This window comes from Vulpes vulpes, chromosome 15 (genome assembly GCF_048418805.1).
Source record: "Vulpes vulpes isolate BD-2025 chromosome 15, VulVul3, whole genome shotgun sequence".
NCBI lineage: Eukaryota > Metazoa > Chordata > Mammalia > Carnivora > Canidae > Vulpes > Vulpes vulpes.
The window spans coordinates 57,010,367-57,034,790 of record NC_132794.1 but is presented as its reverse complement, the minus strand read 5'-3'; the positions used below and the strand labels follow the sequence as shown (position 1 = coordinate 57,034,790).

At 34.6% G+C, this 24,424-nt stretch overlaps 1 protein-coding gene across 4 annotated transcripts in view; it reads left to right on the top strand.

The window, feature by feature from the left end:
- DMXL2 (Dmx like 2) overlaps positions 1–24,424 on the top strand; it is a 157,319-nt gene that overhangs the window by 49,121 nt on the left and 83,774 nt on the right. For all 4 annotated transcript variants that reach the window (XM_072738518.1, XM_072738517.1, XM_072738521.1 and 1 more), the window contains exons 7-9: positions 15,957–16,135; positions 17,828–18,011; positions 20,808–20,982. In XM_072738518.1, the coding sequence (XP_072594619.1) occupies positions 15,957–16,135; positions 17,828–18,011; positions 20,808–20,982 (538 nt within the window). The remainder of the gene's footprint in view (positions 1–15,956; positions 16,136–17,827; positions 18,012–20,807; positions 20,983–24,424) is intronic.

The following is a 24,424-nucleotide window of genomic DNA, read 5'->3' as shown; positions in this document are numbered from 1 at the left end:
TGAACTGTCTGTGCTTTTTTTTTTTTTTTTTTTAAGAGTGCATTTGAGTGGGGAGGTGGAGTGTAGAGGCAGAGGGAGAGAGAGAATCTTAAGCAGGCTCCATGCCCAGCCTGGAGCCTTGATGTGGGGCTCAGTTTCACAACCCTGAGATCAAGAGCTGAGCCCAAATCAAGAGTTGAACGCTTCATCAACTGAGCTATGCAGGTGCCCCACTGTCTGTGCTTTTATAGAAGGCCTTTCTTTCACTTGTTTGCTAGATCCCATGTACTCTTGCTTACTCAGGGACATCACTATTTCAGTTGTCTCCTCTCTTCTCCATGAGTTTTCCCTTCTCCACTAGGCCATCACATTGGCATATGTTATGGGCTGAACATGGCCCTCCAACCCATTTATATTTTGAAGCCCTAACCCCCATTGTGATGGTATTTGGATATGGAGCTTTTGAAAGGTACTTAAGGTTAGATGAGGTGGCATGAGCATGGCCCTCATGATAGGAATAGTAAGTACTTTTATAAGAAGAGACACCAGAGAGCTTGTTCTCTTTCTGCAACGTAAAGACACAGCAAGAAGGTAGTCACCTACAAGCTAGAAAGAGAGCTCTCATTAACTTACCCATGCTTGCAAACTCATCTCAGCCTCCAGGCCTCAGAACTATGAGAAAACACATTTGTTTAAGCCACCCAGTCTATGGTATTTGTTATGGTAGCCCGGGTTCATGGCATAGCATACCAAACATGCTATAACCTTGTCCATTCCCATTCTGAAACAAACAACCACAATACCAAAAACCCTCTCTTGACCTTCTCTCAGGTCACATTTCCTTGTCCTTATGGCACCTTCAAAGAGTTGCTTATAGTTGCTGTCTCCCAGTTTTTCTCCTCATTTTCTGTTTTGTATACTCACTACTACTCTTCTGAAAGTGTCATTAGTGAGTTCCTGTTACTGAATCCTGTGGTTAGTTATTTCTTAACCTAATTGCATGATTTAACACAGTTGGTTACTTCCTCCCTCTTGAACACTTTCTTCAATTTACTTCCAGGACACACAGGACACTCTTTATTTGCTTTTCAACTCTGGCTGCTCCTCATTAGTTGGCTGGTAGGACTTTTTCTCCCCTACTTTTAAATGTTGGCATTCCCCAGGGCTGATTTCTTAGACCTCTCCTCTGACCGTGCTCACTACTTTGGTGATCTCATCTTATCTCATGGCTTCAAGTGCATTCATATTTGTATCTTTTGCCTGTACCTCTCCTCTGAGCTCCAGGCTGATTGTTTTATACATACATACATACACACACACACACACACACACACACACACATATATGTATATACACACTCGTATGCATACATACATACACACATAAAATTAATACATGTCTTCAAGTAAATGTATCTAAAATGGAATTCCTGATCTCTGCCCCTGCCCCGTACTCCCTTGACGTTTCTACCTTCAAAATATATCCACAGTCTGCTCACTTCTGTACCACCACCATTGTTATTATCTATTTGAAGCCTCCATCACTTATTACACGTATTATTGTATTAAATTCTTAATTGGTTCTCCCAACTTTTTTTTTTTTAAATTTTTTATTTATTTATGATAGTCACAGAGAGAGAGAGAGGCAGAGACACAGGCGGAGGGAGAAGCAGGCTCCATGCACCGGGAGCCTGATGTGGGATTCGATCCCGGGTCTCCAGGATCGCGCCCTGGGCCAAAGGCAGGCACCAAACCGCTGCGCCACCCAGGGATCCCGTGGTTCTCCCAACTTTTGCTGTGTTCCTGTACAGTGTGTTTTCAAACCAGTGGCTAGAGTGATCTTTTCAAAATGTTTGTCAGATAATGTCACTCCTCTGGTCAAAACTGTCAAAAGCTTTCCCATTACATTCAGTAAAAACCCAAGTCTTTATGATGGCTTTCCAGGCCGCCCTATGCTTACCACATTCCTATCACGTCTTTGACTTTATCTCCTGTTGTTCTCCTCCTTGGAAACCTTACCTCAGCAACACACCCATTGTGATTTTTTTTTTAAAGATTTTGTTTATTTATGATAGAGAGAGAGAGAGAGAGAGAGAGGCAGAGAAACAGGCAGAGGGAGAAGCAGGCTCCATGCCAGGAGCCCTGGGTCCTGGGTCGATTCGATCCTGGGTCTCCAGGATCATGTCCTGGGCAGAAGGCAGGCGCTAAACTGCTGAGCCACCCAGGGATCCCCCCATTGTGATTTTTTTTAAAACACAGCTTTTGTACTTGTTTTTCCGTTTTTCCCTCCATCCAAAAACTTGTCCTTCCGGAGACCATGGCTTTTCCCTTGAATGTCTTCAATGTCACCGTCTCAGTGAAGCTCTTCCTAAAGCACCTTTTTAAAAATTATATCCCACCTCCCACTATACTTTTTATTCGCTTTTCCTGTTTTAATTTTATTCCTAGTACTTATCACTAGGTGTCTGTTTTAGTTTGCTCTTATTGCATAACAAATGACTATAGACAGCAGCTTAAAACCACACATCTACTATCTCAGCTTCTGTGGGTTACATGTCTAGGTGTGGCTTGGATAGATGCTCTGGTCTGGGACTTTAAAGGCTGCAGTAAAGGCACCAGCTGGACTGAGTTCTCACTCAGAGACATGACAAGGACAGAATCTTTTCCCACGCTCACTCAGGTTGTTGGAGAGTTTATTTCTTTGTAGCCATATAATTGAGGGGTTGGTCTTTTCCTGGCTCTTGGTTGGAGGGCTCTTTCAGGCCCTAGAGGCTGCCAGTAGTTCCTTGACATTATGGCTTTCTCTTTTGTCTCCCTTTCCCCTACTTTCTCCTTCTCCTTTCTGCCTCTCCTTTCTCCACTTCTTCCTCCTCACAGATAACAGAGCTACCTATACAGTTTGGCAGAGTAGATAGTAAGGAACCAAAGGACAACAGGAGAAAATAAATAACAAGTAAATTAGAGGAAAAAAATTAGATTTTAAAAACAAACACTGAAAAACTTGATAAGCCAGTTAAATCACCTACAAATTTAAAAAGGCCCTAATATTTAATATTTCTGGGTAGAATATGGAGATACAAGAATTTTCCATGTCAGAGAAAAGCATGGTTAATAAAAGGAAAGCATCCAAATAATAGGAAAAATAGTTTGAAAAAGAATATAATTTTTGTCTTTGATCTCTAAAACTAGGCACTTTTAAAGCCTTGATCTTTAAAAACTAGTGTTCCATTACTTCTAAAACTTGATTTACCCACAGATTTGTTCTTTTTGTTACTCATATGGGTTACCATATACACACAGATGATTAGTAAACTTAGTCTCCTTTGATTTAATGAATCTGTCATAGGTGAGGTCGTGATGATTTAATATAGGACCAACTCATTGTGATCAGAAAGGTACTCTAGTAGCTGGAATGCAGCTGTATAATATTCCTAGTTAGTCATTCCCTGACATCAGCTTGGGCATTGTTGCACATACTATGCTACATTTGAAGCATATCTTCCTTCTACCCCTTTTCAAAAAAAATTTACGGCACTATTGTATAAAGTCAGGTTTTCCTTAAAACATGTATTTTGACGTATATATTGTCTGATGTACTTTTTATCTTAGAAAATTTATCTAAGAAAATGCACTTCAGGATTTCAGTAATTGATACTTGCAAAGTATACAAGAATCTTATCACAGTTGTATTCACATCATGATAGACTCTGTCATATTTATGTAAAATTTTACATATGTGCATGCATATATATGTATATATATATATATAATTTGTCCTCTATTTCATAGTGCATTTTTGAAGAAAATTTTACTTGAAATTAACAACTTTCACGTGTTTAGCAAATGTTTTTTGAACACCACATGCCCTGAGCTGTTCTGTGTTGTCAGTCTCATGATGAAGAGGATAGACAAGGTTGCTGTGTGCATGCAACTTAACTTGTTGTGAGGAAAGACAAAAAAATCATGTATTAATAAATGCTATCCAGAAAATTAAGACAGGATGACATAGTAGTGTGACTTGGTGTCTGTTAGAGTGGATGATCTTTAGAGAATGCTGTTCTGGGGAAGTAACTTTAAACTGAGAACTGAATAATTGGAAGGGGTCAACTGTATGAAGTTTAGAAGAAAGGGTATTTTTGGCCAAGAGGATACCAAGTGTAAATGCTCTGGGATAAGAATTAGGGCTTGTTAAACTACAGCAGAATGCTGGAGTGTAGAGGCTAGATTAGAGTATGCATTTTGGTTAAGATATGAAATAGAATAAGATAGGAGTTCCCCCCCAAAAAATAAATAAATAAAAATAAAAATTAAAAAAAAATAGGATTTCCCTGGAGAGGTCAGAGTTATGGATTCCGAGTTTGAATTCATTAGGGAAAAGATGGTGTTTATAAAGTTATGGGGCTGGGTGAAATTAACTAGAAAATGTATGCTGGAGAAGGGAATGGGGTTTAGGATGAAACCCCAGAATCCTCGAATACTAATAAGTGGAGGAAAACGGGGAGAGGCCACTGAGAAGGCGTGGCCACTAAGATAGATGGAAAACAGGAGAATGTGACACTAGAGAAATCAGAAAGAGAAAAAACTCTAGAAAGAAGCAGTAGTTAATTATGTCAAATGACCTATAACATGGAGAAGACAGTGTAGATGTGTATCGAAAGCATGGGCCTACCTGTATGTGCATAAATTAAAATATAAACTTAAACACTTCTAGAATTATAGGATTCCAGCCATCTTTGAGATCATAGGAGGCTGAGGTCTTTAGGGGTACAGCCCACTTCTCTGCCCCTTCGCTGCCTCTAAGCCAAGTTAGCATCTTCTTGCCTCTGGAACCTTACAGGCATTTGAAACCATCCTGTAATCCTGTGTTTTCCCAGAGGCCAGGGTCCCCCAAACGTATTACTCTCATAAGATTTTCATGACTCCTGTTGCTCCTGGGATAAAGACCATAGTCCTTACCATGCATGGTAAGGCTCTGCTGTAGGATATAGCAGTGTGTACTCCAGCTTGTTCCCACTTTAACACCTGTCATACTGCTGGTTTTTAAAGCCTTGAATGTGCCAAATTCTCTATTGCTTTCAGGCTTTTCTGTGCTCTCTGGGGAAGCATCCTTCTCTATTCTTTGCTTGGCCATCTATGGTATCTTTCAGCTCTCCGTTGAAATATCGCTTTTTTTTAAAAAAAAAAAAGATTTTATTTATTTATTCATGAGAGAGAGAGAGAGAGAGATTGACAGAGAGAGAGAGGCAGAGACACAGGCAGAGGGAGAAGGAGACTCCATGCAGGGAGCCCGACGTGGGACTTGATCCTGGCACCCCAGGATCAGGCCCTGGGCTGAAGTGGTGCTAAACCGCTGAGCCACCTGGGCTGCCCCAAAATACCACTTCTTTAAGGAAACCTCCCAAAGTCAAACCTCCCAAGGACATACAGTATGCTTTTTCATTTGTGGCACTTATCATAATTGTATTAAAACAATAATTTGTATCTTTATTTACTGTTGTCTTCTAGAGTATAATCTTTGTGCAACTAGGAAAGATATTTTGTTGTCTCTATCTCTTCCTTCCCTTGTTCCAACTATATCTGCAGCAGTTCATATAGTGCCTGCCTGCATTCACTAAACGTTTGTATGAATGAGTCATGTGACCATTCTGTAGTATGTAAGCAGTTACTAGCACATCATTATTCATTTATATGTTACAGACTAATTTTGATTTTAAGTCTGAGACAGACTTAAAGATACTGAATTTGCTCAGCGTACAGTTTAGCTCTTTAACAGGTCTGTATCTGGACATGACCAAATGAAATATAATTCTTCTAAAAAATATGCTAAAATCCATGTAATTGGATTGAATTCAGAATAGTACTTTAATACAAATTATAAGATGCCCACCCTTCTCCTCTAAATGAGACAAATGAACTGTTAAAATTACTCATAAAAAGTGTTGTTCGTTTTGTAGCTTCTTCTTTTGTAGTTGATTTCCCTCATATATTCATTTTTTAAAAGATTTTATTTATTTATTCATGAGAGATGCAGAGAGAGAGAGAGAGAGAGAGAGGCAGAGACACAGGCAGAGGGAGAAGCAGGTTCCCCACGGGGAGCCCGATGTGGGACTCAATCCTGGGACCACAGGATCACACCCTGAACTGAAGGCAGAAGCTGAACTGCTGAGCCACCCAGGCATCCCTATATTCTTTTTTTTTTTTTTAATTGAAGTATTATTAGCACATGGTTATGTTGATTTCAGGTATACAATACAGTGATTCAACAATTCTATGCATTACTCAATGCTCATCCTAATAAGCAGACTTGAAATTTCTTTTACCTGTTATACTCATTTCCCCACCCACCTCCCCTCTGGCAACCACTAGTTCTCTGTATTAAGTCTGTTTGTTTTTCTTTTTTTTTCTTTTCTTTGTTTTGTTTCTTAAATTCCACATGTGAGGGAAATCATGTGGTATTTGTCTTTCTCTAACTGACTTATTTCCTTTAGCATTTTACTCTCTTGGTCCATCTCTGTTCTTGCAAATGTCAATATTTCACTCTTTTTTATGGTGAGTAATATTCCTCTGGGTGTATACATGTTCACCATATCTTCTTTATCCACTTATCTATTGACGGACTTTTAGGTTCCTTCTGTATCTTGACAATTCTAAATAATCTTGTGGTAAATATAGGGGGTGCATTTATCTTTTCAAATTAGTGTTTTTTCTTGGGTAAATGCCCATCAGTGGGATTACTGGATTATGTGGTGATTCTATATTTAAGTTTTTTCAGGAATCTGCATACTGTTATCCACAGTGGCTGTACCTATTTGCATTCCCACCAACAGTGCATGAGAGTTCCTTTTTCTCCACGTCCTCACCAACACTTGTTATTTTTTGTGTTTTTGATTTTAGCCATTTTGACAGGTGTAAAGTGATATCTCATTGTGGTTTTGATTTACATTTCCTGATGATTAGTGATGAACGTTTTTTTTTCCGTATGTCTGTTGGCCATCTGTATGTCTTCCTTTGAAAAATGTGCACTTCCTCTGCCCATTTTTAAATTGGATTATTTTTTTTATGTTTGGAGTTTTATAAGTTCTTTATATGTTTTGGATATTAACCCCTTATCAGATCTGTCATTTGCGTGTATCATTCAGTAGGTTGCCTTTTTTGTTTGTTGATGGTTTCATTCACTGTGCAAAAGCTTTTTATTTTGGCATAGTCCCAATAGTTTAATTTTTGCTTTTGTTTCCCTTGCCTCAGGAGACAGGTCTAGAAAAGGTTTCTATGACTGATGTCAAAGAAATTTCTGCCTGTTTTCTTCCAAAAGTTTTATGTTTTCAGGTCTCACATTTAACTCTTTAATCCATTTTGAGTTTATTTTTGTGTATGATGCAAGAAAGCAGTTCGGTTTTATTTTTTGCATGTAGCTATCCAATTTTTCTAGCAGTGTTTATTGAAAAGATGGTCTTTTTTTCCATTGTATATTCTTGCCTCCTTTGTCATAGGTTAATTTGACCATATAAGTATGGGTTTACTTCTAAGCTCCCCATTCTTTTCCTTTTTTCTATATATCTGTTTTTGTCTCAATACCATATTGGTTTGATTAATTAACCTTTGTAGTATATCCTGAGGTTGTGATTCCTCCAGCTTTCTTCTTTTTCAAGATTGCTTTGGCTATTTAGGGTCTCTTATGGTTCCATGCAAATGTTAGGATTATTTGTTCTAGTTCTGTGAAAAATGTTGTTGGTATTTTGATAGGTATAACATTAAATCTGTAGATTGCTTTGGATATTATCGACATTTTACCAACATTAACTCTTCCAATCATGAGCATTAAATATCTTTCCATTAGTTTGTGTCACCTTCAGATTTTTTTTATCAGTGTTTTATAATTTTTAGAGTATAGACATTTCACCTCCGTGGTTAAGTTTATATGTATTTTATTCTTTTTGGTGCAATTGTAAATGGTATTATTTTCTCAATTTCCCTTTCTGCTACCTCATTAGTAGTATATGGAAACCAACAGATTTCTGCATATTAATTTTGTATACTGTGATTTTACTGAATCCATTTATCAGTTCTAGTTTTTATTTTTGTAGACTCTTATTTCGTAGATAGTATCATGTCATCTGCAAATAGTGAAAATTTTACTTCTTTCTTACCAATTTGGATACCTTTTATTTCTTTTTCTTCTCTGATTGCTGTGGCTAGGACTTATAGTATTATGTTGAGTAAAAGTGAGAGTGGACATCCTTGTCTTGCTCCTGATCTTAGAGGAAGATCTCTCAGTTTTTCACCAGAGTATGATGTTAATTGTGGTTTTTCAAATACAGTCTTTATTTTGTTGAGGTATGTTCCCTCTAGACCTTTGAAGGGTTTTTATCATGAATGGGTGTTGTACATTGTCAAATGCCTTTTTGTTCATCTAGTAAGAGTATCATATGGTTTTTATCCTTTCTCTTGTTAATGTGATGTATCACATTAATTTGTGAATATTGAACCACCCTTGCATCCCTGGGATAAATCCCACTTGATTGGGGTGATTTTTAAAAATGTATTCTTTGATTAGTTTGCTAATATTTTGTTGAATATTTTTGCATCTGTTTTCATCAGAGATGTTGGCCTGTAGTTTTCTTTTTTTGTATTGTCTTTATCTGGTTTTCTGTTGGATAATGCTGCTGCCTTCATAGAATAAATTTTCCTTCATCTTTTATTTTTTGGAATAGTTCTTCATATAATCTTAATGTATCTGGTTCTCTCTCTTTGCTTACTCAGTGTGTCATATTTGCCTCAGCTGTGTGTCACGACTTGTTGAACTTCAAGACTATTTTAGGATGTATGGTCTTTTGACAGGGTCATGTGATACATTAAAAACTATTAATGACCCATGTAAGATGATTAGTATTTGTTATTTGAACATCTACTGAATTTGAACTCTCATCTCTGATGAATTCAAAAGATGCCTTTGTACTTTAAAAACAACTGAGTAATAAGACTAAAAGCACATCCTCTTAAATGGGACATCTAGATTTTAAGCTCCTTGAAGGCGATTCTGTTTGCATGTTCCATAATGCTCAGTATCTTTTCTTTGAATTTTTATTACAATAGCCTTAGCAATTGACTATTGAGTATTTTTCCCCAAGTATTAGTCATGCTTTCCTTGCATTAAATTCTCCAGTTCTTCTAAGAGCTAAGTGTCCTGTAATTCAAATGGAAAGATAAGAGTGCCTTACTGGTAAGGATACTTTGGAAATTAATAAAATGCTTCACAGGTTTAAAAAGCTTATTTCCTCATATTTTTGAGAAGATACCATGTCTAATTAAGGTCTTCTTGAGAAAAGAACAGAAACTAACTTTGTAATGTTGGCATTTCCCCCCCTCCACAATCTGTTCTGCTTCTGTTAATAAAGCCAAGTTTGCCTGACTTGATGAAACAGATGGTGACTGTGTGATCTACCACTAGAAGGCATTTTCCTCCGCCTCTGCTACATATGACAGGATTTCGGTTCAGGTGTTGTGGGACTCAGATTCAGTTACCTTCAGGATTTTTAATATTTCAGTTCATTGAGCACTTTTGCTGGTAAGATCTATTTTTTTAAGTGTGGTAAATTAAATTTTCTTGCACTTAATAGTATGTTAACTTTTTATCTGAGCTTTAAAGTCTTGTTAAAGAACTTTATTCCCCCCACAAGGTGTACCTGATTACATTTTCAACTCAAGAATTGTTTTCTTCAGTTTGCTTGCTGTATTTATTTAAATTATTCATTTATAAAGTTTGTATCTCATCACTTTGTATAACGTTTATTTTGTAAAATTTGAAAATGAATTAAGATACTGTTTTCTTGGGGCCCCTGGATGGCTCAGTCAGTTAAGCATCTTTCTGACTCTTGATTTTAGCTCATGTCATGATCTCAGTTGTTCTGAGATCGAGCCCTGCATCGGGCTCTGTTCTATATGGAGTCTGCTAGAGATTCCTTGAGATTCTTTCCTCCTTTCTTTCCTTCCCCCTGTTCACATTCTCTCCCTTTTTCTCTCTCTCAAATAAAATCTTTCAAAAAATAAAATACTATTTTCCTCAGAAACTTTTTTTTTTAATAGAAGATTATGCTTTTCAGTAAAAAACTGTTTTTTTTTTAAGGGCTCAGATAAGAATTTTTGAGGAGGGTGATTTTGGCAGGAAGGAAAGGAGAAGCCTACAAAATGATTCCAGAAGCTTTTCTTCCTCTTGAAAGCACGTCTCTGTTCCTAGATTCAGTGTTTTGATTATTTAAGGGTTGCCTTCTTAACCTTTTTCCTTCCTTAAAATGGAAATACCTTTATTTTTTAAACATGATATGTATTCATTATAAAAAGAATGCAGAGAAAATGAAAATCTCCTGCAAAATAGTCCTACTTACAATAAAAAGGTCACTGTTTTCTGTTCAATATATATTCTTTCAGACTTTTTGATGTCTTTGTAAACCACATGCATATACATACATACGCAAATTAGGTCATATTCTTTAAATCGGTCATTTTTTCACTTTGTATATCATAGATTGCTGTGTAATACACATGTATGTGTATTCCTTTTATTTATTTATTTTAAAGATTTTGTTTACTCATGAGAGACACAGAAAGACAGGTAGAGACATAGGCAGAGGGAGAAGCAGGTTCCCTGCTAGGAGTGTGATGTGGGACTCAATCCCAGAACCCTGGGATCATGACCTGAGCCAAAGGCAGACACTCAATTGCTGAGCCACCCAGATGCCCCTGTGTATTCTTTTTAAAGGTGACATAATTTTCCATTATATGAATGAATGTTATTATATTTTGACTTAACCAGATGACTATTAATGAACATTAAGTAGTTCTCATTTTTCTTTTGCTATTAAAAATAAACATCCTTGTATATAAATCTTGTTCTGTTATTTCCTTTATTAGAATTAACTTTATTGAAATACACTGGAGATAAAATGTGTATTTTAAGTGTACTGTTCAGTGAGTCTTGACAGATTTATAGACTTTCTCAAGATTACTTTGGCTATTCGCAGTCTTGTGGTTCCATGTAAATTTTAGGATCTTTGGTTCTAGTTCAGTGAAAAATACTATTGATATTTTGATAAAGTTTGCTTTGGGTACTGTAGATACAATAGTCTTCCAGTGTATGAACATGATGTATTTTTCCATTTATTTGTATCTTCTTTGATTTCTTTCATCAGGGTCTTACAGTTTTCATTGTGTAGGTCTTTCAACTTTTTGGTTAATTTATTCCTAGGTTTTTTATTCTTTTTGATGAAATTGTAAATGGGATTATTTTCTTGGTTTCTCTTTCTGCTATTTTGTTATTAGTATATAGAAATGCAACAAATTTCTGTATATTGATTTTGTGTTCTCCAATTTTACTGAATTCATTTATTCTAATAGTTTTTGGTGGAGTCTTTAGCATTTTTCAAATGTTTTCTTTGCATCTATTGGGATGATCTTAGAAATCTTATCCTTCATTTTGTTAGTGTAATGTATCATGTTGATTGATTTGCATAAATCGAATCATTCTTATATCCCTGGAATAACTCCTACTTGATTTTGGTGAATGATCTTTTAATTTGTTTTTGAATTGGTTTGCTAAGATTTGGTTGAGGATTTTTGCATCTGTGTTTATCAGGCTTATTGCTCTGTAATACAGAGTTGTATATAGCTTTATTTTATGTTTGGTAGAATTCACCTGTGAAGCCACCTAGCACTAAGCTTTTGTTTATTAGGATTTTTTGATTACCGGTTCTGCTTTGTTACTAGTAATTGGCCTGTTCAGATTTTTCATTTCTTCATGAGTCTTAGGAGATGATGTTTCTAGGAATCTATCCATTTTTTTCCAGGTTGTTTAATTTGTTGGCATATAGTTTTCTTTGTGGTAAACTGTAATTTTTTTTATATTACTGTGATGTTGATTGTGATTTCTCTTTTCATTTCTGATTTTATGTCCTCTCTCTTTTTTTATTGATTAGCCTGGCTAAAGGCTTAATAAGTTTATCTTTTCAAAGAACCAGCTCTTAGTCTCCACTTGATCTTAGCCAAAAGGCCGAGAAGCAGTGAACCAGCTCTTAGTCTCAATTTATCTTTTCTATTCTTTTTTAGTCTCTGTTTTATTTGTTTAAGCTCTGATCTCTATTATTTCCTTTCTTCTACTCTACTCATTTTGGGCTTTGTTCTTCTTCTAGTTTCTTTAGTTGTTAAGATTAGATTGTTTATTTGAGATTTTGTTTATTGCTTGAGGTACACTTGTATCTCTTTAAACTTCTCTCTTAGAACTACTTTTGCTACATCCTGCAGATTTTGGACCATTGTATTTCATTTTCATTATCACCATGTCTTTTTTTTTTAAGATTTTTTAAAAAAATTATTCATGAGAGACACATAGAGATAGAGAGAGTGTGTGAGGCAGAGACACAGACAGAGAGAGAAGCAGGCTCCATGCAGGGAGCCCGACGCGGGACTCGATCCTGGGACCCCAGGATCAGGCCCCGGGCTGAAGGCAGGCACTAAATCGCTGAGCCACCCAGGGATCCCTTGCCATGTATTTTTTAAATTAACTCTGTTTTATTCATTGACCCATAGGATGTTGTTTTGCCATTCTGTCTATTTCCTCAGGTGTTTTTTTTTTTCTTTTAATAATTGTTCATAATGTGATCAGAAAAAGATGCTTGATATGGTTTCTGTCTTCTCGAATTTATTTAAAAACTTGTTTTGTGGCCTATTGTCTATCTTGGAGTATGTCCCATGTGTACTTGAAAGGGATGTGTATTTTTGCTGTTTTTGGGTGGAATGTTCTGTATATATATGTTAAATCCATCTGAATGTGCTATTCAAAGCCACTGTTTCCTTAGAGATTTTCATTCTGGATGACCTATCCATTAATGCAAGTGGGGTATTTAAGTTCTCTATTATTACTGTATTACTGTCAATTCCTCCATTTATGTTTATTACTATTTGCCTTATATATTTAGATGCTCTTGCATTGAGTGCCTAGACATTTATAATTGCTATATCTTCTTGTTGGACTGGAACCTTTATTGTTATGTAAAGCCCTTTTTTTGTCTTGTCAAGGTTTTTGGGTTTTTGTTTTTGTTTTGTTTTGTTTTGTTTTGTTTTGACAGAGCACATGTGAGAGAGTGCAGGGGTGGTGAGGGAGAGAGAGAGACAGACAGACAGAGAATCCCAATCAGGTTCCATACCCAGCATGGAGCCCAACTTGGGTCTCAGTCTCACAACCCTGAGATCATGACCTGAGCCAAAACCAAGAGTCAGATGCTGAATGGACTGAGCCACCCAGGTGCCCTGATAATTTTCTTACTTCTAATTATGGCCTTTTCTGTCCACTTAAGGAGTTCTCCTCAGTACTTCTTGTGAGGCTCATTCAGTGGTGATGAACTCTTTTTTTAACTTTTATTTCTCTGGGAAAGTTTTTTTTATCTCTCCTTAATTCTGAATAACCTTGCCTAGTAGAATATTCTTGGTTGTAGGTTTTTTCTTTTCGGCATTCTGAATATATCATGCCACTTTCTTCCGGTCTGCAAAGTTTATGCTAGGTCAGCAGCTGATAACCTTTGAGGTTTCTCTTGTATGCAACTATTGCCTTTTGCTGCTTTTATGATTCTCTCTTTAATTTTTGCCATTTTAATTGTTATGTGTTTCCGTGTGGACCTCCTTGAGTTCATCTTGTTCACAACTTTCTTTGCTTCCTGGGCCTGGATATCTGTTTTCCTTCCCCAGGTCAGGGAGGTTTTCAGCTATTATTTCTTCAAAGTCATTTCTTCCTTCTTCCAGCCAAGTCTCTGTCCTTCCTATACTTTTCATTGTGACCTTCTATATGATTAGCTGTGAAAGATCTGTTCTGCTAGTCTTCAAGTTGTTTTTAGAATTGCAGTATATGTAGTTGTTGCCTCGGTATGTCTATTAGAGGAGGTAAGCCCCGGACACCATCTTTCCTACTTTCCATTGCTTTATAGTAAGTTTTGAAATTGGGTAGTGTGATGAGTCCTCTTTGTTTTTTCTTTAAAAATATTTTTGGTCGGGGTGCCTGCTCAGTCACTTGAGCATCCAACCCTTGATTTTGGCTCAGGTCATGATCTCAGAGTCGTGGGATCAAGCTCCATGTCAGGCTCCCTGCTCGGCATAGAGTCTGCTTGTGCCCCTCTCTCTGCTTCTCCTCCTGCTCACTAATGCTCTCTCTTTCAGTAAAATCTTTAAAATCTATTTTTTTGGTGGTATTGTTTCTTTGATGTCCTACAAATTTTAGAATAAGGTAGTTTCTGCCAAAAAGCTTGCTGTGATTTTGGCTGTGTTCACATTAAATCTTTTTATAGATCAGTTTGGGAAGAACTGGGTCAGTAACATTTGTTTTTCAAATCCCTGAAGATGGTATGTTTCTGTTTTTATTTAGATTTTCTTTCTCTTAGCAGTGTTTTGTACTTTTTAGCATATATATCCTATGCCTAATTTGATATCTTCCTAATGTAAAATAAAAGGTATTTAAACAAATTATATTTCCAATTATTGCTAACATGTAGAAAGAGAATTGCTGTTTGAGTTTTGGTCTTTAGTCTTATGTTATCAGGTCTAAGTCTTTTTTTTTTTTTAGATTCCTTAGGATTTTATGAATAAAGACTATTTTATTTTTTCCCCCCAATTTGGAAATTTTCTGGTTCTCTTTCTGTTAATGATTTGTAATTCACTTTTGTGTGGTTTTAGTTTTAGGCAGTAACAGATGAAAGTAAAACTGTTCTGTTTGAGTGAGGGATTGCTAGTGGGATGGGAGAAAGGAGCTAGCATGCCATCTGCTCATGGAAGCACTCGGCTTTTTCTTTACGAATGCTGAGGGGGCTCTGAGGTGCCTCTGTGGTTTTTATGGTATGTGGCCTGAAACCACTGCTGTAGGTTGTGCAGTAAATTTGGTTAGATGAAAATGATGCTAGGTTGAAGAAGTTCTTGGAGTAGTACACTGTTAAGTGGTTTTCTCAGACTAAGCACTTAAAAAAATTTGCTATAAAATTAAAATACCCAAATAAATGAGACCTTAATGGAAACATACATTATGCAGTATAAATTGAAAATGAGTACTGAGATGATGATAAACAGAAATATTTGTCTAATATTTGTCTAATATTTGGACCTATACATACTTTACATGAATAAATAATTTGTTTCATAGAGTAAGATTTTTGCATGAATGGTTATTTTATTATTTCTCTTAAGACCCTATTCACTATTGAGGACAAAGCACTAGAAAGAGAATGATTTCTATTAAATAAGATAAAATTATTTTGACCTTTAACAAAATTCATAGAACTAAGTTAAGTGATAACTTAGTGCCTATTGTTATTTTTGTATCTTATTTAAGTGGGCATAGAGGTGATCCCTGACAACTACCTGAGTGCCTTCACTTCATTTAAAGTGGGGATCAGAAAACTATGATTTTTATGTTTTTAAAGGGTTGTAAGAAAAAAGGAGAATTTGTGTTAGAGTCTATGTGGTCCACAAAGCCTAATAACTTCCTTACTGTCCGGCCCTTCGCAAACTTTCCCTGTGAATACTGATTCCTGACATAGAGTCTAAGAAGCATTTCTATTTAAAAAGGACTGGTTTAACCTTTACAGGTGTCTTCAAAAAAGGAAAGAATGTTAACAGTGACTAATAACATGGCTTCTTTCTTATCCAAGGGCATCTGGTTTCAGAATCTTCCCTACAGTGACCCCTACATGTTTAAATGAGAGAATTTGGCTTCAGTCTCTCTTTGTAAACCACCATTATGCAGAGGAAATTGATAATGAGAAAACTGTCCATTTATTTTTCAAGAGTAGTGTTCTTTGAGGTCATAAACATTTTACACATAAGTTTGTGCTATATAAAACTCACACTTTAGTTTTTACAGATAGCTTAATTTTTAAGGTTTCTCCAAATCACATTTTGAATTGTGTAATGTTCAGATTAATTTTATTGACTTATATATTTTTGCAGGATGATTGTCTTTTGAAAGTATGGTATCCCATGACTGGCTGGAAATCCTCAATTATACCTCAGGATCATCATGAAGTGAAAAGGAGACAGGGGTCTACTCAGTTTTCCTTTGTTTATCTGGCACATCCCCGAGCTGTGGCAGGTTTCTCTTGGAGGAAAACTAGCAAGTATATGCCCAGGTTAGACAAATATGTACTATAATTTTGGTTTGTTTACTTATATATTTGTAAAAATAATGAAAGCAAAGATACTTTTAGTGCATTGACTTGGTGGAAATGAAAAGCATAAGCTCTGGATGTAAACTGCCCGAATTCAAATCCTGCTGTTGTTACTAGGTTGGTGAGCTCTTGCGTAAGTTTCTTAAGTTCTCTATACCTCAGTTTTCTTCTCTGTAGGTAGTGGTACCTACCTCAGAGAGTTGTAGTGAGACTCACTGTGCTAGTGCATGTGAATATTTACTGCAGGCCTTTGCACATAGTATGGGCTTAGGCTGTGTTAGGCAATACTGTTAGTAATAGCAACAGTAGTAAAAGATTCCAGGAAGGAAATGTTTGCAAGTAACAGGAAGCACAGATGGAAGGAAAATGAAACATAGTAATAAACTATCAAAAATACATGTGGTGGGAAAGCATATCATAATAAAATGGCCAGGTTTTTCTTAACATACAAGCATCAAAGGATTTGTTATAATTTTTTTCCTCATTGTTCAGCACTCTTAAAAGTATTTAGAAGGTTAAATAAAACTGCAGAACAGCTCATACAAATGATTCCTTTATCATATATATAGTTACTAAAAAAACTTGCTTAGAAATCTGTCTTCATTTTTGAGAGAAGGTTATTTCATCTGTGAACTATTTACACTGGATAGGAAATATAGCACATATTATAGAGGTAGGTGCTCAGGAAATGGGAAATTCATTCATTTTTGGAATCTGAATAAAAAGCTTATTCTGCTTAAGTTATTTGCGTCTATTGAAAACATTTGCAAAATACTTTTGACTGAGTCAGAGTCCATGTAGACATTTTTTTTTAAAGGGAGAATGGTTTTTTTTGTTCTATAATGAGTAGTTAAGTCACTTCAGCTGCTTGATGCTATAACATTTTGCTTATTTTAACTTCATGGAAATTGATTTATAGTTTGAAATTATATTCTCCTTGCAGTTTTATTTTGAAGATGCTCATTTGTTTATCTGTTTATAATATTTTAGATTATAAGGATGACACAAGATGACACAAGTACTGCCATAAGCCATGCAGTTTAATTACATTTAACGGACTTTTTATTATGGTCATTCTATAACCTGCCACGATTAGGTTTTCTTTTGCTGTATAGTTAGTTTGTTTAGAAGATACTAATATTCCCCCAGAGGCTAGTTTTCAAGCAGCATATGTGTGATCAATCATACATTTCTGTTTCCTTTGTCAAGAAAGGAAGTTTTTATGGTGTTCACCTTCATAGTGATACTGTGTATGATTTTAAGCTCTTTGATTGACCTCTTTCTCCATACACTGTAATTTCTAAGCAATTGGAAGCATTATAACCTGTCATTTAATGGAGCTGTTCAAGGCATAGTTTTAATGAATCAAAGTATCCGTGACTGCTAGGTTGTTTCTGTTTTATGGTAACTGATTGCAGCCCTTTATTCAACCTGCCACCTTGCAAGTATGAACAGGTAGTAAATGGGGTTTGGTGAGAATGTGAAATAGCCTGTGTAAAATCTGTTACCATGACTGAAAAAGTAACTACTCTTGGTCATACTGTTAGTTGTGTACTGTTATTTTTATACCTGAGAACCAGATATTAATAGCCTTTAATTAATTAATGGCACTACTATTCATAGTAACTTTTGTTTACTTCTCTTTGTCATTAGAGGTTCTGTCTGTAATGTGTTATTAACTTCATGCCATGATGGTGTGTGCCGACTCTGGGCAGAAACCGTCTTACCAGAAGATTGTCTTTTGGGTGAACAGATTTGTGAGACTACCACTTCTAGTGTTGCCAGTAACCTCACTCATGCTGGAAGACACAAAGACAGAATACAACATGCTCTTGAGGTACGATATTATTTAAAATGGTAAATATATTTTGAAGATAATGTGAGTTTGGTGGGAATTTATAAGCTGAGATGCAGATAATACACATGGTACATGTAATGATGAAATTAATAACAAATAATTCTCACTAATTTGTTTTATGCTTGTAAGACCATTAATTTTATGCCACTTAGAAGCCAGATACAGTAGAAATAATTTCAGACATGTAGTCTAGAGAGTATAATTTTAATTTTTTCACTTTGCATGTCAAATACAGTAATCTATAGGAATAGGCAGCTTTGGTTACTAAAACATATAAAGACTCAGAAGCTAGTTGTAATTAAAAATGTTTTGCTTTTGTTTCATGGGATTAAATTTTACATGTGTGTTCTAATTAAAAATGACTATTTTGATTTTTAAGATAAAGATGTTAAGATATACACAAGTCAACTTTTTTTTAAAAGTCAACTTTTATATAATTACTTTATAATTTCCATAGTTTAGTATTTTGAAGGTAAACTACTTTTAAAAAATTTTTTAAAGTTTTTTTTTAAATTTATTCATGAGAGACACACAGAGAGAGAAAGAGGCAGAGACACAGGCAGAAGGAGAAGCAAGCTCCATGCAAAGAGCCTGATGTGGGACTCGATCCCAGGACTCTGGGATCATAACCTGAGCCAAAGGCAGGCGCTAAACTGCTGAGCCACCCAGGGAACTCCTTTTTCTAATTTTTAAATGCAATGTGTATGAAATAAAAGTGTGTCCTATGAAATTATATTATAATATAACTGTTGTGTCCATTATGAGTAGGGATAAAATGAGGTAAACACATTTTTGAAAATTACCAGAAGTTTATCAAAGCAAACCTAGATTACTAATTTTCTGAATTTTTCACGTGACTTTTATTACTACACAAAGAATATGTGCTTATTCTAAAACTAGATTAGAAAAATAATGGAATTTATAATCCAACTATTCTGGTTATGTATGTGTATTTTTTCTTTATGTATAAGATTGAGATCATATTATGCAGTAATGTTTTATAACTTGCTTTTTATGCTTATTATGTTATAAACATCTATGTTACTAATTATGTTTTTACATTACACTTTTACATTAGCGGTTTTATGGTTGCATAGTTAAAAAGTTTTGCTGTTTCAGCTAGCAGAAATATTTTTTAGGTTTGGTAGTCTGAAGATATGCTCTTTAAAAAATTTTTTTTTTAATATATAGTAGGCTGGCTCTGATACCTAATACTATCTGTGATTGGGCTTTGTTTATACATTTCCCCCTCCCAACTTAAAGTATAAATGAAATTAAAAGGAGAGATAAGAACAGTTAAAGTTATATTTTGTTTTAATATTTATTGAAATTTAGTGAGACAAAGTACTCAATTTTTACTACATGTTTACAGTCATTTTTATATTCTTATATGACATTTTATCTTTAAATTATAAATGAGCTTTTGGAAACTAAGGGCTTTGAGACATCTTTGTGTCCTCCATAGTACCTAATATGTTGCCTTTCAGGTGTCAAATTGAATTACTAATTGCTGCATAAAATAAAAGCAAAAATTATAAGTAAACATATATAGTCAGTGATTTGGCAAATTTTTGCTACCCTTTAGTAGTGTTATTAATTAATTAAAAATGTTAAGATTGTTTCTAATAGAAAAAGCTTAATTGTCTAATATATAAGCCACCTTGCTTTTTGATATCCTTTTGTCTTAAACTCCTAACTGTAAGGTCTATAATTCTGTATATATTTTTATACATTTTGTTCCTAGGAGAAAATAATCAGCCAATATTACACCAGTCTTGCCAATATAATTTTTAAAATAATGATAAATGTCAAAGAGCTAATGAAAATAATTTTATAGGTGTTGTGGTACAGGAGGTCTCTAATATATCCATCTTAAGCCTATTATCAAAGAAGTAAGCAGCTCTGTAGCAGGGTGACCAGAGGCAAAGGACATGCGATAGATCTGATACTGTTTTCCAAATGAAAAGGGATAAAAGCTTTGGAAATGAGCTTTTTGAAAGAAAGGACCAGATATTACTTTAATGTAGGAAGAACTGAGAGAATGCCACATTTTATTTAACTGACTATGAGGAACAAAAGAATAAAATGGGAAATTATTGTAAAGCATAGCATTGAGGGCAGGTTAAGTGACAGAATAAGGAAATACTGTGAGTTGGGGTTATTGATGTGGAGATCTTTTCTTTTTAAAATAGTTGAGATAATTGGGTATGCTAGTGGAGAATTTTTGTCCTACAGACATACCTCAATTTAAACAAATCTCATATGTCAGCATTTTCATGAGAGCTTTCCTGGCTCCTCTTACCTAAATAGATTCCCCTTATTCTATATTTTTATACTCTACTTTTCTTCTTTATAATAGTTGTAATTTACAAGTAAACAGCTGTAATTGTTTACTTGTAAGTGAGAATATTGGGGAGAAAGGCTCTTCTTCCTGCTAGGAAGATTCAGGAATTTTTTTTCTTTTTACTGTTGTGTCGAGTAAATTTCATCTCATAGTGGAATACCCTGAAAAACTTAGACTTTGGACTTCTCATCTTAATCAAAGTTTCTATAAATAATGAGTATTTTGAGCAACTACTTCTGCCTTAAATTATAAAATTTGCAAAAACTGGAGTATATAGTCAGGATTGTTCAGCTGTAGTTAAGGAAATTTCCTTTAAAATGTTCAGATTTTTCAGAGAGGAAAACTATAAAATCCTTAATAATAAAAGATACTTGGATCAGCATTTATTAGGCTTTCCAGAGTTGAATTTAACCATTATTTTTCTATTTTAGACAATACACCATTTGAAAAATTTAAGAAAAGGACAGAGGAGGTCTTCTGTTCTTGTAACTCACACCGAATTAATGTCTGACCAGATGGCAACGCATGAAGTTCAGAGACACATTTCCCACCATGCAAATGCACTGTGTCATTTCCACATTGCAGCAAGCATCAATCCTGCCACAGGTAAAGGATAGTAAAGTTTTAGTTCCTATAAATATGCTAAAATAAGATAAGTAAGTAGAAAAGTAGGACTACTTTTAGAACTTGTTTTTAATTTTCTGTTAATATTCCGCGTTTCCTTTCAAAATAGCTCTTAATTCAAACAGGAATATAATATAAAGTACCGTTTCTTCAATTGAGACTATGTGATTCTCAGGAAACAATTGCATGTAAGTATTTTTGAGCACCTCTGTGTAGTATATATAGCAAGGTTCTAAGTCAATTAGAGCGTTAGTTGAACTTGGGAACACACATGGTGGCAGCCTGGTTCAATTGATTTCCCTCATTTTTATATTTTCACTACTAAACCTTCTTTTCAACTTTTCTTTATAACTATCTAAATATATTTTTACATACTTTTCCTTGTATTTTAGCATATCTTGTTTTCTACTTCCATGGACTTACTTTTTTTTAATACAAGATTTACTTATTTATTTATTTGAGAGAGAGAGAGGATGAGCACGTAGTGGGGAGGAGCAGAGGGGGAGAATCTCAAGCAGCCCCCTCATTGAGCAGGGAGTCCAACATGGGACTTAGTCTCATGACTCATGAGATCATGACCTGAGCTGAAACCAAGAGTTGGAGTCTTAACTAACTGGCCACTCAGGTGCCTCCTCATGTGGACTTTCTTACCCTACACTTAGGGAAAGATATTATTTCTTCTAACCTTGATATTTTCTTTTTTCTCTTTTCCTCCTGTGAGGTTGAGCAGTATTTTGAGGCAAGTTGTGTTGGCAAAAGCATATTTGAAAGCTTCTATTTAGGGGGATTATTTTCTTTATGCATGAAAAACATGAAAAGGCTCATAGATAATTTCATATTACATTGCCAGTAGAACTATATTTGTGTAAAGTTACAGACATATTTATTGAAATGAAAGTCGATATATTGCTTCAGGATGCAGAGGAGTTTATTTTTAAGTGTTTGTTAATATAGAGGTGATACTCAGTAAATACAGTTCTAGAAAGGTGATCTTTAGGACACTTCCCCGCCCCCCCTTTGTAATAGTGGCTCTAGATATGTGCTGTCTAGTATGGTAGCTCCTTGAGCACTTGAATTGTGGCTAGCCTGTATTGAATTATGCTGTAGAATACACACTGAATTTTTAAGACTTAGAATAATAGGAGGATGTAAGATCTCTCTAACAATTTTATTTAATATTGATTACATGTTGAAATGATGATATTTTACATATATTGGGTGAAATAAAATATTAAAAATAAGTTCACTTGTTTCTTTTCTTACCTTTTATAATATAGGTATTAAAATAAAAATGTATGCCTTTTGTGACTTGCATTATTTCTATTGAAAATTTTTGCTAGCTGGTTAAATGTCATTTTGCTTACTGATCTCACATCTTAACTGTGTTCTGAGATTGTCTTTATAATATGGACTTGTTTTCAAAATGTTAGTGGTTTCAGATTTTTATACATTTTTAACTTTTTTAAAAGAACATTATCCTGAGTTATTGATGATGATGAAGATCTAACTTCAAATAAAATGTAATTAGTGATTGCAGTAAATTCAACACATATTAGAAAGGTTGCTTTTTAAAATGTATACACTGTGCTAAACAAATGGAATAAGATCACAGGATTGTCCCTTATGGATAGATATTCTATCACATATTTGAGTCTAAGTACTGGATAGGTTCTTTTAGCCATTCAGCCTTGTCTTGCAGCATCTTTATTAAATAACCTTCACCTTTTAACTAGTTTCATCCATTTTTACTTTAACTTACTACATACTATTTTAAAAATCATTTTGTAAAAATATTTAACATCATGTATTTATAGGTGTTGTTTGTAAATATAGCATATAGTTTGACCAAATGATTGCTAAATACAAATAATTTTGTACTGTAGGACTCTTCCTCTAACTTTTTTTGAGGAAACTTTTTTGAATCTACATTAAAGCTGAGAGCATAGTTCAGTGAATACCCATATAACCTTTACCTAAATTCACCTGTGGTTAGTATCTTTTCCTGCAAGCTTTTTTTCTCCCCTTCTGCTCATGTATGTATGTCGTTGCTTCCTCTCCCCCTATATTTGGTTGAGCCATTTGAAAGTAAAATTGTCACCAAAGTGATCCTTTATCTCCTAAATATTTTATGATGTTACCTAAATATTTCAAGTGTGCTTTCTAATAGAGAGTTTTCCTCCATTATCACATTATTGTTATTGCATGTAAGGAACATGGATAAGATTATATTTAATATACAGTTCATATTAAAATATAGATTCTTCTATGCATTTGTCATTTTTTTGAAACTCCTAATCTACAGTAGTTCCTCTCAGTTGTCAAAAAAAGTCTCTCACTCTCAACTTCTCTCTTAGTTTATCTTTTAAAGCATCCTGTGGTCTGAATATTTGTTCATGATAAGGTTTGGGTGAAACCTTGTTAGCAAGGATAGGGGGCATATTGTTTTATAGTACTCTTAATTTAAAAATCCTATTTTATGTGATTTGTTTCATTTTTATTAGAAAAAAAGGACTGTCACACAGGAATTAGAAAAAAAGAACAACTTGGAACTTCATTTAACACTGATATTTACTAACAAAACACTATTAGAATATCCTGTGTATTTTATCTTTAGACTTGGCATGTCTTTTTGTAGAGGACAGTGGTTTTTTGTTTTGTTTTCGTTTTTGCTTTCTGTTGAATGCATTATTGATAATATGAATTGGGATTAAGGAGATTTATTTTTTTAGTTTTACTATTTTACATGAACTAATCTATATTGTGAATTTCAGATACCCCAAATGGAGGAACCCTGTTTGTCTTCCTTTGTTCTTCTTTGGCATTATTTTCTCCCAGCCTTTTAGTTTCAAACATTTAGAAAAATTGGAACAATAGTAAAATGAACACTCCTGTCTTCTACTTTGAACAACAACTGCTAACATTTTGCCACAGTTGCTTTATTCTCGGTATATACTTGTGTGTGTTGGGTGGGGGGGTGCGGACATGTGTGAGTGAAATTCTTTCTTCATCTTTTTGGATTAAGTTACATATGTCATGGCACATCATGCTTATATACTTCAGAAACTAACTCCTAGAATAAGAAAATTCTTTCGCGTGATCACAATATCACTATTATACCTAAGAAAATTATAGGTAATTCCATAATCTCTAATATCCGGTTCATATTTTAACTTAAATTTCTCCAGTTATCTCAGATGTCTTTTATAGCTGCTTTTATATTTTATTTTTCTGTTCCTCCATACCCAAATTGGGATTTAGTAAAGGTTCATGCATTTGATGTATTTGGTTTTTAAATCAGTAATTTAATTCCATTTATTAATTTAAGTTTGTGTCATTAATTCCTAATAATTTACTTTTACCATTAAATTCAATTAAAGTTTTTATAAATTCTGCTAGAGTTATGTGACCTTTTATGTGTAAGTAT